This window comes from Triticum urartu, chromosome 7, assembly GCF_003073215.2.
Source record: "Triticum urartu cultivar G1812 chromosome 7, Tu2.1, whole genome shotgun sequence".
NCBI lineage: Eukaryota > Viridiplantae > Streptophyta > Magnoliopsida > Poales > Poaceae > Triticum > Triticum urartu.
Genome location: NC_053028.1, coordinates 533,988,687 through 534,006,588, shown reverse-complemented (window position 1 = coordinate 534,006,588; position 17,902 = coordinate 533,988,687). Strand labels below are relative to the sequence as shown.

At 47.5% G+C, this 17,902-nt stretch overlaps 1 protein-coding gene across 1 annotated transcript; it reads right to left on the bottom strand.

Annotated features, from left to right (window-relative positions):
- Window positions 1–8,683: 8,683 nt before the first annotated feature.
- Window positions 8,684–10,882, bottom strand: LOC125523080 (pectate lyase-like). Its single transcript, XM_048688130.1, has 2 exons — window positions 9,775–10,882; window positions 8,684–9,679 (listed from the first exon to the last, which is right to left on the bottom strand). The coding sequence occupies exons 1-2, from the start codon at window positions 10,746–10,748 to the stop codon at window positions 9,319–9,321; spliced, it is 1,335 nt and encodes a 444-aa protein (XP_048544087.1). The 5' UTR covers window positions 10,749–10,882; the 3' UTR covers window positions 8,684–9,318.
- Between the last annotated feature and the right edge of the window lie 7,020 nt (window positions 10,883–17,902).

Below are 17,902 nucleotides of genomic sequence, written 5' to 3'. Positions count from 1 at the left end.
GGAGTCGGTCTACTTGTCATAGACGTGATGCCTATATACATGATCATAGCTAGATATTCTCATAACTATGCTCAATTCTATCAATTGCTCGACAGTAATTTGTTCACCCACCGTAATACTTATGCTATCTTGAGAGAAGCCACTAGTGAAACCTATGGCCCCCGAGTCTATTTTCCATCATACAAGTTTCCAATCTATCTTACTTTGCAATCTTTACTTTCAATCTATATCATAAAAATATCAAAAATATTTATCTTATAATTATTATCTCTATCAGATCTCACTCTTGTAAGTGGCCCTGAAGGGATTGACAACCCCTTTATCGCGTTGGTTGCGAGGTTCTTATTTGTTTTTGTAGGTACGAGGTGACTCGCGCATGGTCTCCTACTTGATTGATACCTTGGTTTTCAAAAACTAAGGGAAATACTTACGCTGCTTTGCTGCATCACCCTTTCCTCTTCAAGGGAAAACCAACGCATGCTCAAGAGGTAGCATTTACCACGTAGAGTGGGTATCCTGGATTTTTTGAGGCGATGAGGCCTTTCTCTATCCGCAGCACATCGTCATGAAGTCTCCTTAGATCACCGAATCTGGCCCCTAGCGCTGCTTTAGGTAGGATTGGTTGACCGGGGATATGCCATTTTGCCGCACCGGGGATATCTATACGGTCTTGAACCCGAGGCTGCTGAGGCGGCTAGATCATAGAAGCAGCTTGGTTCCCTTTCCTCGCTCTCTTCCTAGGCTTCTTTGCTACCAGAAGGTCGGGTATAATACGTTCAACCTCCGGAGGCGGCAATTCAGGCACCGACTCATGACGCTCAAACCACGAGTAGGCGCCAGTATTGAGATACTGCTGAGTGTCATCGTCATCGTCATCCTCATCTATGGCGACGTCACCAGCGACTAATGGAGCCACTTCCCCACCCCGTCTGCTATCACCCAGCACGACATCCGATGCTAATTGGGTAGGTGGGTGTTGATGTTCATACCTAACTGCATGCTCGTGGGTGCGCTCCCGGCCGCCTCCAGACAAAGCAGACTCTTTGGCCACAACAGGACCCACCCATTGCAATCACCAAGCCACTGTGGGGTCTTGTCGTCATCCCCCTAGTACCATAGGAGCCAAATTCTCGTGGCCCAGTTTGAAACTGGCCACAGAAACCTTGAAGACGTCCGGGGGGATCGGCCGGCCGTGGAACAATGGTTCTTTCAACTTCATTATCGTCGCCTTCCCCACGTCCACCTTCTGGTCACCGATGGTCTACAATATGGTGCAAGGGGTTACGTCGGCCTGCAAAGACATGTCTGCGACGTGAGACATCCGAAAGGCAACGGAAACGGGAGATTATACATTTATTGAAGAGGGCCGATGTGACAGATACCATGAGGGCGTCGAGCTCAGCCAAAGAAGAAGCACCGCCGAGCACGTCCGGTGCCGGAGCAGGTGCGGGAGCCGGTGCCGGAGCAGGTGCAGGTGCTGGTGCAACGCTAGTCGAGCTTCTCCCGAAGAAGTCGGCATGGGGAAATTCCGCTGCATTTTTTTCTGGATTTTGCCTGCTCTAATTAAAAACGGCCGGAACCAAGGCACTAGACATATCTACAACCACCTGTTTTGCGGCAGCTACCGCTGTTGCGACTGTCTCAACTAATTTCTTCTCAACTACAATCTCAACCTTCTTGTCGATGTTTTCTTCAGTTAACCTCCATCTTTCCTTTCTCTCCTCCGTGGTCTCATGGTAGCACTTCTTCCACGTGGTGCCGTCTCCGACACCGTGCACGCGTCCATACGATGGCCGAGTGTCCACCGGGTGTTGTTTCAATATGTTCAACGCCCGGTTGAATGGGGTGTCCCACTTGGGCCTCGCCAACGCCTCAGACGGCAAGTCGCTTTCGGCCGCAATCCCGTGCTGCTCTCTCTACAAAAGGAACAAGGATCATCTACAAATATGACTAAACGTGCAGTTGAATTGATCAGAAACTAAAATTACCAGCAGTCTCATGGACTCCGTCGTGATCGGGTCCATCTTGAAAACCTTCTTGACTGAGTCCCAATGGTGCCGTGCCCTGAGGACTTCACGCTCCTATGGGACGGTGAAGTCCGCCAAGGGGTCTGGGATGCCCAGACTTTCGTATTCCGCGTCCTCCTTGGCCCATATGGATCTCTTCCCACCGTAACCACGGTTTCCGAGGTGGTGGCGCCCCATGTTCCTCTGTTGAAGCCCCTTCATGTACTTCGACTTTTTTTGGCAGCTTCGGCCTCGCAAGCCGCCTTGAATATTTCAAAGTGCTCTTGCGTGATTGTAGGATTATCCTTTACAATCTCAGAGTAGGGTTCCTTTTTGTTGACAATCCGATGTTTCACCCTTGCTTTCCAGGCGGCCAACACGTTGCTAAACTTGGTCATGGCGTGTTTGTTTATCTTCTTCATTGCCGGGTCCTTATCTGGATCTTTATAATCCTTTTCATTCCGGCCCGGGAACAAGAATATCTGGTGCAGCTTCTTTAGGAGGGAGGGCCTCATATTATCTATCTTCTGTAGTTTGTCATCGTTGATGGTGGCGGTTGTCCGTACGATGCAGCCTATTTGATTGCCGTAGCACGATCGCGCTTCCTCGGGCGGTATTGGCTCAAAAATGCCGTCGTCCATCTCCGTGACCACCAGTCTAGTAGTCATGAGCTGGTTTGGGCGCCGTGGCCTCTTTGCTTTCGGTTCTAGACCAGCTCCGCTAGTCTCTGCACCGGTCTCAGTCTCATCGCCGGTATGCATGTCGGTATCAGTCCCCGATGCGATAGGTGGGCCCAACAACAACATCCGTTGATCATCGACAAGGCTCAAAAATTCGTCTGCCGCCAGGAAGACGTCGTCGCAATCACCAGAACCCTGCCCTTCATCATTGCTAGCCATGTTTCCAATGATTAAATCTAGTCAATTAATTCTAGACCTAATATAATGAATAATGACATAAAAAGGCCTATGTTTTGCAGGAACATTGACTCCTTCCCGGTGCGGCAAATTCCAGGCACTCGATATGTCTTAGTTTGTAGCACAATTCATGCCGAAATTCACGAAAAATTTCGGCATGACCTTTGCTAAAAAGTGGACAAATCGAGCACCTAAAATTTGCCAGAATGGAAATGAATCAACATTCCGGCTTCATTCCCTAGAAATAGTGTTCAAATGTCCATCTTCGACACCGCAACACATGTCCAAATATACACGAGCAACCACATGTCCAAATATACATGTTCAAATTTCACAAGCTAATTCAAAAACTAAGTGTAGAAGAAAATTCATTTAACTACTAATAAAACAAAATTCAGTTAACTTTAGTGCTCTATAATGATGAAAGAAAAAAAATCAGTTAACTACTAATTTCATTCATTTAGGTTATTCATTTAACTTCACCTAATTAACCTACTCTACCACTACTACCAGCAGCACTACTAACCTAATTAACCTAGCAAAACCCTACCGCCCTAACTAAAAAACATCTAATTAACATCTACTAGTACCACTACTGCCCTAACCTAATTAACATCTACTAGTATCACTATATACTACAAGCAGCACTGCTACAACATTTTCTTCATTAAAAAAACATCTATGAAAACAAAAACCCTAATTAAACCCTACTGCCCCAAGTAACTTTTGCTGTAAACCAAATTTTTTGCTCTAAACTAATTTTTGTTCTAACTTCTACTACTTAACATCTTTTGCTCTAAACTAAATTTTTTGCTATAAACTAACTTTTGCTCTACTAATTTTTGCTCTAAAATGCAGAGAGAGAGGAGTGGTGGGGGCTTACAGAGAGGGGAGAGACGGTGCCGGGGAGGTGTTCGACGAAGGAGGCAGGGGTGGGGAGGGCGGGCTCGGGCGGCGATGAGGTCGAGGGCGGCGGTGGTGAGGCTGAGGGTGGCATCGCGCGGCGGCAGTGAGGATGAGGGCGGCCTCGGGTGGAGACGGTGAGGTTGCGGGCGTCCACGCCGGCAGGAGACGGCGGCGAAGTGGGGCGACGGCGAATTGGGGAGACAGCGGCGAAGTGGGGCGAGGGATTTGGGGGAGAAGTGGTGGCCGGGGGAGGAAAACCGCTGGTTAAGTGAAACATAACGGTAGCGCGTTTCTGAAAACACGCTATAGCTAAGTTAGCTATAGCGCGTTTTCAGAAACGCGCTACTGCTATGCCTTTCTCCTTTTTTTCCTTTTTCATTTATTTTTCTTTACATTTTACATTTTTCCTTTCTCTTTTTTCTATTTATTTCATTTTAATTTACTTTTCTACTTGTTTTTCATTTCATTTTCTTTTCGTTAGTAGTAGCGCCTTACACCTAAACGCACTGCTATAACAATATTAGCGGTAGCGCCGTTTCTAAAAGACCGCTACTACTATGTGTAGCCTATCGGCTTAGTGGTGGGAATTTTAGTAGTAGCGCTTTTACCATGGGACGCACTACTGCTATATATGTATCTACAACGCGGTTAGTCTGCACGCGCTACTGTTGTGTAGCAGTAGCACGCTTTTTAACAAGCGCTACTGCTAAAGTTTTGTGTATAAGATTTTCCCTAATAGTGAACACTTATATTTAGGAATGGAGGGAGTACAACACATGTCCTTGGTATAATCCACGTTTCTCATCCTGCCCCACTCGCCGACGGTGTGCTGCCATGAACATGGCTTGATGTCGCCTTCGGATCTTTGGAATACCCTAGGAGTTGCCGAGGTAACTGTTGAGTATTATGATTATTAGTAAGTATAGGATAGACTAGGATTTGGTCATGTCTTGTCTTGTACTTCAAGTTGGTCATTGTACTCTTATATATATGCCCACGAGGCTCAAGCAATAAATATCGATTTCACCAATCCCTATCTATCCCTTCTAACAGTAACATTGTTGGTGCAGTGACCGAAAAGTCATCGAAACCAGAAGAAGATAGTGATGAACGAAAGATCAGATCCTCGCCCCAAAGAAGAAGAAGGCGAAGCGAGTGGACAACCATCCGAGCTCCGACAAGACAGAACCGGAAGACTTTACCTCGCTAGATTCTCGATGAACTCGAAGCTGGTCATGCATCGCTGAGAGGGGAAGAAGCCAGAAGACCAAAACATGAACCATCGTTATCCACTTTGTCGGATGAAACGTATGCGGAAAGAAGGGCAATATTTGGCCCTCGCTAAAGCTCCACATGCCCTCTACCAACGCCAATCATTAAACTGAGTCCTAGCCAAAGCTAGGGAAAGACAACACCACAAACCCCAATCCCGGGTCCCCCACCTTATCGAAGAACATATACTAGGAAACACGCAAAAGTGCATCGATCCTAGATAATGAGTGAACAAGAAGTCAGTGATATTGAAACTTATGCAAAAAAGAAGCAATAAGTATGGAGGCTTATCAATAAGGACCATGTGATACGTGATTCAAAGGAGTCTGATAAAAGGTAGAGGTCCCACGAAAATACTGTAATCCAAATGAAACCTTAATATTGGTAGCAACTATTCACAATTGCGCGTTTTGATTGTTTTTTCTTCAACAACCATGCGTTCGGGCCTATAAGTGGATGGCATGCATAAACACCGCGATGCCAAGGAGAGGTAGACATCATTATTTATGTTTTCCCACGTATTCTGCTAAACTCGGGTATGCGAGGAAACACACGACGAATAAGTCAACAAAAAAAGTTAGTGATAGTAAATTCTATGGAACTAGAAGCAATATATATGGACAGTTTTCAATAATGGGCATGTGATCCAAGTGAACCTAAATAGAAAAAGGATGAAAACATGTAATCCAAAGGAGACATTAGTATCTATAGCAACTATTCCACTAGCATAATTTGATTATTTTTTCACAAACAATCATGACTATGTGGCCAGGGTTATATAAATGGATGGCGTGCACAACACTAGGTAACATGGATCAGAGGAAGATATCATAATTTATGTTTTCCACTGATTCTTCTTGCCTCTGGTGACCTTTATGGTGCTAAGAGTTGGTAGGGGAACTCCGGATCAAAGCTTGGAAGCCATCTAGTTATATGACTTATATCACGGTCACGATTTAGTCTTCATAGTACATCGTAGAGCCAATGGTGTGTATGGTACCGGTGGATCAACCCTAATCTGGTAATTTCTCGCTCGATGTTCTGCCTTAACTTGGTAGAGGCGTTGGTGATTGTGGTTCTTTGACTCCATTTCTTCATGCTCTATATATTATTTTGCAGTGATTTGTTTAGTGGTCAACCATCATGCTTGCAAGGTGTGTCTCCTAGTCATGTGTTAAATGATCTCAAGTTCTTGCATATTGATGCCGACCACTCATGTGTCTCTTAAGATCCCCTAAGATTAGTCATACTTTGTGTAGGATTTGCTTGGTGCAACTTCTGGTACTAGAGGCTTAGAGGAAAACCGAGATGAGAAGGACTTGGAGACCACGACTTCCGATGACCTTAGTGTAACTTCTATTTTTATAAAGAAGCTATGTTTCTTGTATTCATCTAGGTCTCTTTGTTATGTATACTATACTTGTTTGATTAAAAAATCATTTCTAAAGGAACAACTGTGCACTGCCTACGGGTATTAGCAAAAAGTATACAATTTATTCGAATACAAGCACATTTTATTTGTAAAAAAAGTATATAAGAATGATGGTCAAAATACATTTAGTCTAATTCGTACAATTCGTACATGAGCCTTAGGTCCTAGGTTTAGTTTGATAAATGTTACGGTGTGCACAAGGCCTAATATTGCTCATGCGGTTATCATTACCTGCTAGTGGCCAAATTACCGTACCATCAAATCAAGCTCCATTAACACGATAGTAGATATCGGTCCTTATTTTAGTTGTTAGTCGATACTCTTGTTTGTTACCTAAGGGATTCATTATTAAAGCCGAACAACTGTTGCTCCAAGTCCCTCCACATGGAGGTGTGTGGACAGCCCAACATCAATCCACAAGTCCAACACATGTGAACCATTGATCTGATTTGCATCCAACAGTTATGAGTACACCATAGTGAAGTGAATGAAGAAGAAAATCCTAGCCAATCCACTCAGTTGGTGGTGGTTGTCGTTATGAGAGTGAAAGAGAGCACACAAAGACATGGAGGTGTGCTACGTGTTAGCAACCCAACATCAGCCCATAAGTCGAACATGCATTTGCATCCAACTATTGTGAGTGATTCGTAGTGAAGTGAGGGAAGAAGAAAACCCTAGTCACTCCACTCAGGTGGTGGTGGCTTCCATTGTGAGAGTGAAAGAGAGCACACAATAAGAACACAAACGTTGAGAGAGAGAAAGAAGGAGGAGAGAGGTTCTGTCCAGATTTGCCACAACTGACTAGACAATGTTTAAGCTGGTGATTAGATGCTTGCTTGGATTGACCCCAAATTTGATAGGATCGCTCCTTACTTTAGGTATCTCGATGTGGTTACCTGGTTTGAGGATTGGGTCAGTGGAGCATCTGATTGAGTGTGGTTTTGTCAGTTCGTATCGCTGTAGTTTCAACACAAAGTAGTTGTAGGAGGTGCATAGATTGGGTAAGCAAACAATGTCGGATCAAGCTAAAAAAATTTAGGGGATGTCGGGAATTTGTGTGTATGTTTGCATGCCAAATTTGATGTTGTTTGATTTAGCGGTTTAAAAGTAGTTTGCAAATTTCAGAAACAGACAGAAGTTGTGTTACTCTGCTTTGCTGGAATCTTGCTTCTTGTGGTGGTTGTTGTTGCTGGTTGGCAACATTGAGAGAGGTCCTAGAGATGACTTTGTACTCACCATCCTAATGGTGAAGTTGTGTGGGCCACAACAGTAGTTTTTGAGGTGGTTTTTCACGTTAAATTAAGTGTCACATGTGCATGTTGTTTGAGTTTATTCTGTTGCTTACTAGTTTTTTTGGAACTTTGCTTACTAGTTTTTTTCTTTCTGAAAGGAACGTTGCTTACTAGTTGGTTGAAGCTAACCTCAAAATTCACTAAAAGTGAAGAGGGTTGTTTGCATATGTGTTGTGTCGGTGAATTTGTGCATCACATCTTGCTGTCGAGGCCCAACAACAACAACCTTATTTCTAACAATGTTTTTTTTCGCACGTGGAAAACTGTAGACATGTGGAAAGTTGAAATAAAATGGAAATAAACACACAATAAACCTTAAAATAATCGTTAAAAAATTAGGGCGCCCATCTGGGCGTCCGTGTGCGCGGCGCGAAGATTGTTGGCACGAGACAGCGACACCGCGGAGAACATGGTGGCCAAGGTTGTCCAAATCGCATGTGACGTCTCAAGGGACGCGACTTGGACGAGAACCTCCTTGGACAGGTTGCGCAAGAGATAAGCAACAATCTGTTGATCCTGGACAAACTAGGGTGCATAGGCATGGTTGGGGATGACCTGGTCCTTGCCGTCTTTGTCTTTGGTGGTGATGATCTTGCGAGGCTCCTCAATGATGTTGTCGATGTAGTTGTACAAGCCGACGCCCATTATTTGGGATCTTGCTTGGGCTTTCCAAAGGACATAATTCGTTCGAGTAAGTGGCTTAGTGGTGTTGTAGTTGAGGCTGGATTGGATGGGTGCGGTGGAGGTGGACATGATGAAGAAGGGTTGAGTGAAGGGTTGAGGAAGAACTAGCTAGATGAGATGGAAGAGCCTGCTCTGTATACCACGTAAAGAGTTATGGAAATGTCTTAACCCTCATACGCGAGAGCCCGCATGTATATATTGATGGGATGATCGATGGATACAAGCCTCGGTGGAGATTGCCTAACCGAGAGGGGAGGTTACAGGGAGAATCAAAAGAAGAGATAGTTAAACATGAGAACTATCTCTAACAACCTCAACAGAAAGCCTACGCTAGAGTAGTCACCACGTCAAGCACGTCAAGGGTGCGGCCATGCCAAGTGTCAATGACGCCTCCTCCTCTGTAACATATTGCATGTTCAACACACACATGTAGAAAGTTGAAATAAAATGAAAATAAACAGACGATAAACCTTAAAACAATCGTTAAACAAATTAGTCTCGGCCCTCTTCAATATGTGCATGCTTTCTGTCGGGCCCTCCACCTCTCCTAAGTAAGCAGGATGACTTAGACAGAAACATGTTGTCTCTGTCCGTCATCCACTCTGGCCTCTGCGTCGCCTGGCTGCTGACACGGCGAATGCAGGTACAAGAACAACCTACAGGGTCCTCTGACTTGAACCCCGTAGACTACTCAAATGTCCTAGTAATACATAATACATACACGAATCTTTGAGTAAAAGAATTGAACAAAGCAATAATTGAAGATTCGGAAGGGATCGGCTCCGGCCGGCCGGCGGGGCCACCTAGGTTTAGCAGGGCTTGCCGGGCTTGCACGGCAAGCAGCCGGCGAAGCGTGTGAGCCTGGTGACGTACGATCCCGGCTTGGGCGGGATGAGGTCGTCCTTCTCGAACTTCCTCTGGTTGGGGCCGCCGCTGTCGGTGAAGACGGCGTCGTTGAGCATCAGGTCCCCCTCCGAGTGCCACACCCAGTTCTTCCACTCCGACTCCTCCGCGTACAGCCGCTTCGTGATCAGCTTCGCCGCCAGGTTCGGCGGCGCGATGTAGCGGTTCCCCTGGCTGATGATGGTCGGGTTCTTGCTGCCGCCGATGGCGTACATGAGCCAGTGGGTGTAGTCGTTGTTCACCACGTGGAAGAATCCCCATCGGCACCTGATAATTATATAAGCAAGAGAAAATGATTTATAAATGCAGTGAGCACAAATTAACCAACCAGCTTAATTTTAGCTTGAGATGATGATGATGACCTTGGCATTCTCTGCACGAGCCCTCTTCCGAAGTGGTTGAAGGCGACGGTGATCTGCATGATCTCGTCCTTGGGGTTGCTGTCGCTGGAGCCGAAGAGCATGACGTCGTTGTGGTTTGTGAGGTGGCAGTTGGAGATGGTGACGCCGGTGGACTGGTCGATGACGTCGATGAGGCCGTCCTGGCAGGTGGCGAGGGAGAGGTGGTCGAGCCACACGTCGGTGGAGCCGAAGACGCTCACGCCGTCGCCGTCCGACTGGGTGCGGAACCCGGCGTGCTGTGGCGAGTCCCGGATCCTGCCGCCCTTGCCCACGATGAGGTCGTTGACGTGGATGTTGTGGATGATCACGTTGTGCGCGTACTGCACGGTCACCTGCGCGCCGTCGGCGATGCGCAGCTGCACGCCGCGCCCGTCGATGGTCTTGTTGCTGCCCACCAACAGCTCCTCCTTGAGCTTGATCAGCATGGGCCTGGCGAAGATGATCCACAGGGGCTCATTCTGGATCACGGCCCACCGGAGCGTGCCCGGCCGCGGCTCCAGCACGTCGTCGTCGTCGCCGTCCGTGACGATGTAGATCTTCCCGCCCAGCCCGCCCGTGGCGTGCCTCCCGAACCCCTGCGCGCACCGCGCCAGACGCATCCGGTCCGTCGCCCAGTCGTCGCGGCACCGCCAGCACCGGTCGATCGGGTTCGTCGCCGTGCACGGCCCAGCGAACTTCTTGTGCAGTCCCAGCAACTTCCTCCTCGACCCGCTCTCCTCCCGAACGGCTCTGTGGACGGCGCGGTTCAGGCTGTTGGCGACCTCGATGGGGTTGGGATGGTAGGCGGCCTCCGCGCGGGCTCTGGCCTCCAGCTGGCGCCGCTGCCAGTACTCGTCGAACTCGCCGATGTTGGCCTCCGACACGGCCGCCGCCGCCAGGAAGAAGACGGCATACAGGAGCAAGGAGACGGGCCTGCTCCACTGGAACCCCTCCATGGTTCCTTTATTACCGTAGTAGATTATTATTCGCCGTTAGGATCGATCGAGCTCCCCTCCTCCTACCTCGTGATGGCCTTGATTTCTAGGTGTATGAAGGTAGGACGGTGAGCTCCATCAGGGACATTGCTCGATCCAGGTGATGAGGAACCGGGAGGAATATATAGCTCGGCCGGGCGTGTCTGCAAGAGAGTGGTGTATAATTAGGGAGTGGTGAAGCGACGATTGAGGAGAGCGCAACTCGCGCATGCTTCGGTACCTTGTCGCCATGCCCATGAGTGAAGGTGATTCAGGGAGCGTGCTCGGCCCGTGCACGCCTCTCGCTCCGGTGTTTAGAGTCTCCTATCTTCTATTCTTGGGTTGCTATGCATTGCATATGCAACATTTTGAACACCGTAATGTGAGGGCATCATCTTAATTATCTCTACCTTATTTTTATTTTTATTTTTATTTTGGCGGAAAGAACCGAGATCTATTAATAACAAGTACAAACCACCTCAAATATAATAATAATTACATCAAGGATCATGCATCATCGAACAACCACTACCGTAGTCAGAACAAGTCGCTAACGTGGCTTTATTGCCGCTCCCCTATCAAAGCCAGCTTGACCTTGTTGATGACAGCTAGGAAACCTTTGTGCACGTGCCTGGAAGGACCATTGTCCTAGAGGCAGTTTCAACATTGAACCCTTAAATAGATCTAAAACGTGTGACAACAAATCGCGCCGCCGCACACGGGGGAGGATAAACCCTCACTACTAGGGAAAATCCTAGTAGTAGCGTGGGTGCTCGCGCCACTACTACGGCGCTACAGCTAATTTGTAGTAGTAGCGTGGGTGCACCGGCGCTACTACTACGTCTGTTAGTAGTAGCGCGGGAACAAAAAAATTCTCGATCCCGTGCATGCTGTCAATGGCATCAATTGTTCGATCCAGTGACGGCAGGGGTCGCCGGAGGTGCGGAAGGGCACCGGCAGACCAGATCCAGCAACGACTGCTGCAGAGGGCCCGGATCCATGGCCGAGCAAGGCAGCGGCATGGGGCTCCTCTTCGCAGCAAAGGCAGCGAGCTCCTGGTCATCCATGGCAACGACCTGCACGGGTAAGGACATGGGAGGGTGAGTCAAACCAGAGGGAAAGAGAGAAAAAGAAAAACGAGGGAGATAGGAATGAGATGGAGGTAGTAGCGGGGTTGGTCGCCAGTGGTGAGGTGCTCCGACGTGGTGGCATGGAGATGCGGGGAAGACCGGCGAGCTCCGGGATGCTGGCGGCCTCTTTTGGCGCCATGAAGGAGGAGGCGCACATGGTAGGAGGTCCATGTGAGAGCCTAGTGTAACGCCCCGAGACCGATGCGCCAGGTGTCTTCCAGTTATTCGCTGTTGTTGCCTTGTCATTGCTTGCGTGTCATGCATCTTATATCATGTCATCATGTGCATCGCATTTGCATTCATGTTCGTCTCATGCATCCGAGCATTTTCACCGTTGTCCGTTTTGCAATCCGGCGCTCCTATGTCACCCGGTGTCCCTTTCTACCTCTTTTCATGTGCGGGTGTTAAATGTTTTCGGATTGGACCGAGACTTGTCATGCGGCCTTGGTTTACTACCGTAGACCGCCTGTCAAGTTTCGTGCCATTTGGACTTTGTTTGATACTCCAACGGTTAACCGAGGGACCGAAAAGGTCTCGTGTGTGTTGCAGCCCAACACCCTTCCAAAGTGACCCAAAACCCACCTAAACTCGCTCCATCATCTCGGTCGTTCGATCATGATCGCGTGGCCGAAAACCGCACCTCATTTGGACTCTCCTAACTCCCTCTACCTATATATATGTGGCCTCCCTCAAAAAATCTCGCAGTCCAAATCCTAGATCCAACTCCCTCCGCGCCGCCGGACATGTCTGCCCGTCACCGGACGCGTCCACCGCTGCCGCCACGTCGCATCGACCAATGGAAAGCCGCCACGTCAGCGCGCCGCCTCCTGCGCCCACTCACGACGTGCCACGTCGCCACCCCCGCGCTCTCCACCGCGCGAGGCCCGCCCGGCCCAGGAAGGGCCCCCGAGGGCCCGAAGCCGCCGCCGTCTCCTTCGTTCGCCGCGCCCGGCGTGACTGTTCGCCCCGCGCCGCCCGTGCTTCTCCGCACCGCCGTCGCACGCATCACCGGCCGCCTCCTCCGCCGGAGCGCCGCCGCCTTCGCCGCCCCACCTCGCCGCCGGCGAGCTCCACCGCGGCGCCCCCCTCGCTGCCCGCGCCGCCCGAGGCCGCCTCGTCGCGTCCGGCCACCGCCGGCGCCGCCCCCTTCCTCCTCTGGCCACCGAAGCTCCGGCCACCTCGCCCCCAGCTCCGGACTTCTTCTCCGGCGACGACGAACGACTCCGGTGAACAGTGCCCGCGAGATCCCGATCTGGATCTGGATCCCCTCGGGTTGACTTTTTCGCCTGAAACCCTAATATTTTTGCATACTTTGACGCATTATAACTTCGTCACCATTGCCCCGATTCGTGCGTGTAGCATATTAAAATGTTCGTCTCGACGAGTACATTATTTTGTCTCATTGCATCATTTTTATTTGAGCTCATCTTGATGCCCGAAATGCAATTGAAAGAGGGCTATGTGAGGATCGTTTCATATCTGTTTCAGCAAATGGCCTTTTGTCATTTTTGCCATGATTAATGTGTGCATGACATGATCCTGAGCTCTACATGTGTTTTGTAATATGCCATGTCATCTTTACAAGGATGTATGCCACGCATTTTTGTGATCTTTGTGGTGACTAGCACAAGCATGCAAAGTAGCTTACTCAATGATGCTGATTTCAGGGACTTAGAATTTCACCAAGTCCTTGTCCTGTTATTGTTTTTATGCCATATGTTCATATTGTTTCCTAGTGATCTTTGCCTCTTTTGAGCATGATCAGTAAGGATGTTTTGTAGATATTGTGGTGCTCTATCCATCCATGTCTTTGTTTGCAATTATGGAGCACCCTAGCTTGAGTCAATCGAGCTCTACTTTTACTATAAAATGTTCCTGGCAGATTGTTAACATGTTTAGCGATTTTGCCGAGCTTGTTGCTATTGATCCGTGCATCCTATGATGTTATTCTTGTCATGTCTAGCTTCTATGCCATGTCTACTTGCTGGGTGTATGCTTAGTTTGTCATGCAATGCTTTGTAGTGAGTGCATCGAGCTTGTAAACATGCCTACTTGTTAACTGTTTTGCCATGCTCCAGTTTTTCACTAAGTTTGAATCTGTTTATGTTTTTGCTATGTTCACATGCTTGCAATTGTATTTTCTTATCCCTTTTGGCTCATGGTCACTAAGGGACTTTTGTTATATGTTTTGATTAGCTTCATTCCATCCCTTTCGTTGCCATGATAAGTTCCTGTAGCATGTAGTTATCGTGCTCTAAACATTGCTTCCTGATGATAAATTCCTGATATGCTGTTAATTTCACCAAGTCTGAAACCTGTTATCTTTTGCATTTTTTCCATGCTTGTTTGAGCTTGCTATTGAGTGAATTAGCCATAGCTCAGTGTTCATATTTTGTCAAGCATCATGAGTGGATCCCTTCCATGTATTTTGTTGTCATGTTGGAGTGCTGTAGCATGTTGTTCTTGATGCATTTAGATGGTCTCGTGCTGATTATCGCAGACCGGTGCCATATTTGTTTCGCTTGCCATTTCCAAACCATGCATCCGATTCCGGTGATCTTTATATCGATTTCGACCAAAATCACCTCACCTTTCCAGTGGCACTCTTGGATTTACATGTTGAGGCCAGGTTCAATAATTCCTTTCCAAATCATGCATATGCATTACATATCGCATCCCGCATATCATGCCTTGTTTATGTGTTGGTTGTTTACTATATTGTGTGCTTCTTTCCGGTGTTGCTTCTTCGGGTTGGTTTCGATAACGTAGCGTTTGTGAGGACCCGTTCGACTACGTCCGTTTGTCTTCTTCGTGGACTCATTCTTCTTCCTTGCAGGATTTCAGGCAAGATGACCATACCCGCAAAATCACTTCTATCTTTGCTTTCTGGTTGCTCGCTCTTTTGCTATGCCTATGCTGCAATACCTACCACTTGCTTATCATGCTTCCCATATTATTAAGCCAAGCCTCTAACCACCTTGTCCTAGCAAACCGTTGTTTGACTATGTTACCGTTTTGCTCAGCCCCTCTTATAGCGTTGTTAGTTGCAGGTGAAGATTGGAGCTTGTTCCATGTTTGGAACATGGATATTTGGTTGGGATATCACAGTATCTCTTATTTGCATCTATATACTTGGTACAGGGTGGAAGGCTCGGCCTTATGCCTGGTATTTTGTTCCACTCTTGCCGCCCTACTTTCCGTCATATCGGTGTTATGTTCCCGGATTTTGCGTTCCTTACACGGTTGGGTTATAATGGGAACCCCTTGACAGTTCACCTTGAATAAAACTCCTCCAGCAAGGCCCAACATTCGTTTTACCATTTGCCACCTAGCCTCTTTTTCCCTTGGGTTAGGCCAGCCCAAGGGTCATCTTTATTTTAACCCTCCCGGGCCAGTGCTTGTCTAAGTGTTGGTCCAAACTAGAGCCCCTTCCAGCGCCACCTCAGGGAAACTCGAGGGCTGGTTTTAGTTGTACGGATTGCTTATCCGGTGTTGCCCTGAGAACGAGATATGTGCAGCTCCTATTCGGATCGGGTGGTCTTGCTGGACTTGTTTTACCATTGTCGAGGATATCTTGTAACCGGGATGCCGAGTCTGATCGGATTGTCTTGGGAGAAGGAATATCCTTCATTGACCGTGAGAGCTTGTGATGGGCTAAGTTGGGACACCCCTGCAGGGATTTGAACTTTCGAAAGTCGTGCCCGCGGTTATGGGCAGATGGGAATTTGTTAATGTCCGGTTGTAGAAAACCTAAAGTTTATTTTAATTAAAACGCATCAACCGCGTGTGTAACCGTGATGGTATCTTCTCGGCGGAGTCCGGGAAGTGAACAAGGTGTTGGAGTTATGCTTGACGTAGGTTGTTCTAGGATCACTTCTTGATCATAGTTTTATCGACCGTACCTTGCTTTCTCTTCTCGCTCTCATTTGCGTATGTTTAGCCATCATATATGCTAGTCGCTTGCTGCAGCTCCACCTCATACCTTTACCTTACCCATAAGCTTAAATAGTCTTGATCGCGAGGATGTGAGATTGCTGAGTCCCCGTGACTCACATATACTTCCAAAACCAGTTTGCAGGTGCCGATGAACCGTGTAGGTGATGCAACCGAGCTCAAGGAGGAGCTCGTTGAAGACCGTGTTCGTTATGTTGTTCCGTTTCCAGTTGATCAGTAGTGGAGCCCAGTTGGGATGATCGAGGATCTGTGTAGCTTTTGGGGTAGTCTTCTTTTATTTTGGTTCCGTAGTCGGGCCTTGAGTGTATCTGGATGAATGTAATGCTTTATTCATGTATTGTGTGAAGTGGCGATTGTAAGCCAACTATGTATCTCTTTCCCTTATGTATTACATGGGTTGTGTGAAGATTACCTCACTTGCGACATTGCTTTCAATGCGGTTATGCCTCTAAGTCATGCTTCGACACGTGGGAGATATAGCCGCATTGAGGGCGTTACAAGTTGGTATCAGAGCCATCCCCGACTTTAGGAGCCCCCCTGCTTGATCGAATCGCTCGCGTTGTTGAGTCTAGAAAAATGTTTTGAGTCATTTAGGAATTATATATATCGGAGAGTTAGGACTTCTTTTTACTCCTCAGTCCCTTCGTCGCTTTGGTGAGGCATCCTGACGTAGAGTTTTGACTCTTCTCTTCTCAAATTTCACTAAAAAAATTTAGGATCATGCGGGTATCCTGGAATCGTTCCGATGGTTTTGTGACGAGAACATTGTTCTTGGTGCCTCCTGACATTTAGGGGTTGTGGCAGTGTCCCGGGGAGTTGAGCTCCGAGGTGTTGTCATCACAATTTTATCATTGCAGTTCTGGAATACCTGAGTTCGCCGACATCGAAAATCTCTTTTATGCAGTTGTTGGTGAGATAACCTCGACGCCACCCAGTACTGGGGCGGGAGTTCGGGAGTATTGCCATAACTTGTATAACGGATGCTTTTCAAAGGTCGAGGTAAATGATATCCGAAGGTTTCTTGGTTATGTGTTGAATGATGGATACAGCTGGATGTAGGATTTGCTAGATTTGGGTGAGATATTATGCTTCCCTTGTATCCCCAACACCTGATTGCATAACCGGGAAAGTTTCGGGAGTTTATAAGTGGGAATTCAGGTAGCTCTTAGGATTTCTTTCCGACAGATGTATGATTTGAAATTGGGGTTCGACGTCTAGTGGTCCGCCTATCCACGGTTGGTTTTACAGTGGTCTCGTTGTGTCTTAAAGAGTCCTTGGCTATGCCGACTCGGGGACGCTTCGTATGTCATGTGCACTGCCTTGTACATGATGGTGCTGTACGATCGAGCCCGTGTAGGCCCCACCACGAAAACTTCGGACGAAATCTCTATCATATGTTTGTTCCGGCTTATTCTGCAAGCCAATCCTTTGTTTTGCTTTTGAGTTGTGGTATTCGAGTTGCTTCAATGTCAAATGTTGATTCCATACCTTTCTTAAGCGGTGTTCTCATACTCCTATGTGAATACCAATCCTTCATGATAATCAAGATTGTCATGTCAATCCTTTTCAATCGGCGTGTCTCTATTCAAGTGGATCCGTTCATTTTCAACATCCGCAAGATTCAATCTCAGTTCTTCTCAACGGTGTTTGTTTCATCCGTCTCCAAGTTGCCTTTGTTTTTCCTGCCCATCCACCCCTTTTCTTTAAGGAATCCGATGTCTTAATCAAGTATCATTTTATTCTTGTGAAGTCTCTCCTTCCTTTTTCGTCAATATTCTTATCCGGTGATTCTCATGAAGATCCTAACGGAGCCTCAAGTTCATCATTATTCATTCTCTTTCTTCTCCGGTGGAACCAATTCAAACTTTGTTGATCATATCCTTTCCTTGTTTCAAATACCATCTCATACCAGTGCACCTCTTAATCATTCACCTCCCGCTATACATTTGTTCTGGAGTGACGAAGATAGCTCAGAAGATTCGTGTTTCCACTCTGCTTTCGTTCAAGATCTTCGAGGATGTCACCTCATTCAAGCCATTTAATTCAACCGGT

What these genes read in the sequence shown, in the direction of transcription:
- LOC125523080 (XM_048688130.1), bottom strand. Translation starts at nt 10,748, where the DNA reads ATGGAGGGGTTCCAGTGGAGCAGGCCCGTCTCCTTGCTCCTGTATGCC. An exon ending in CTCGTGCAGAGAATGCCAAG is followed by an intron (nt 9,680 to 9,774) that starts GTCATCATCATC and finishes TATAATTATCAG; the next exon opens with GTGCCGATGGGGATTCTTCC.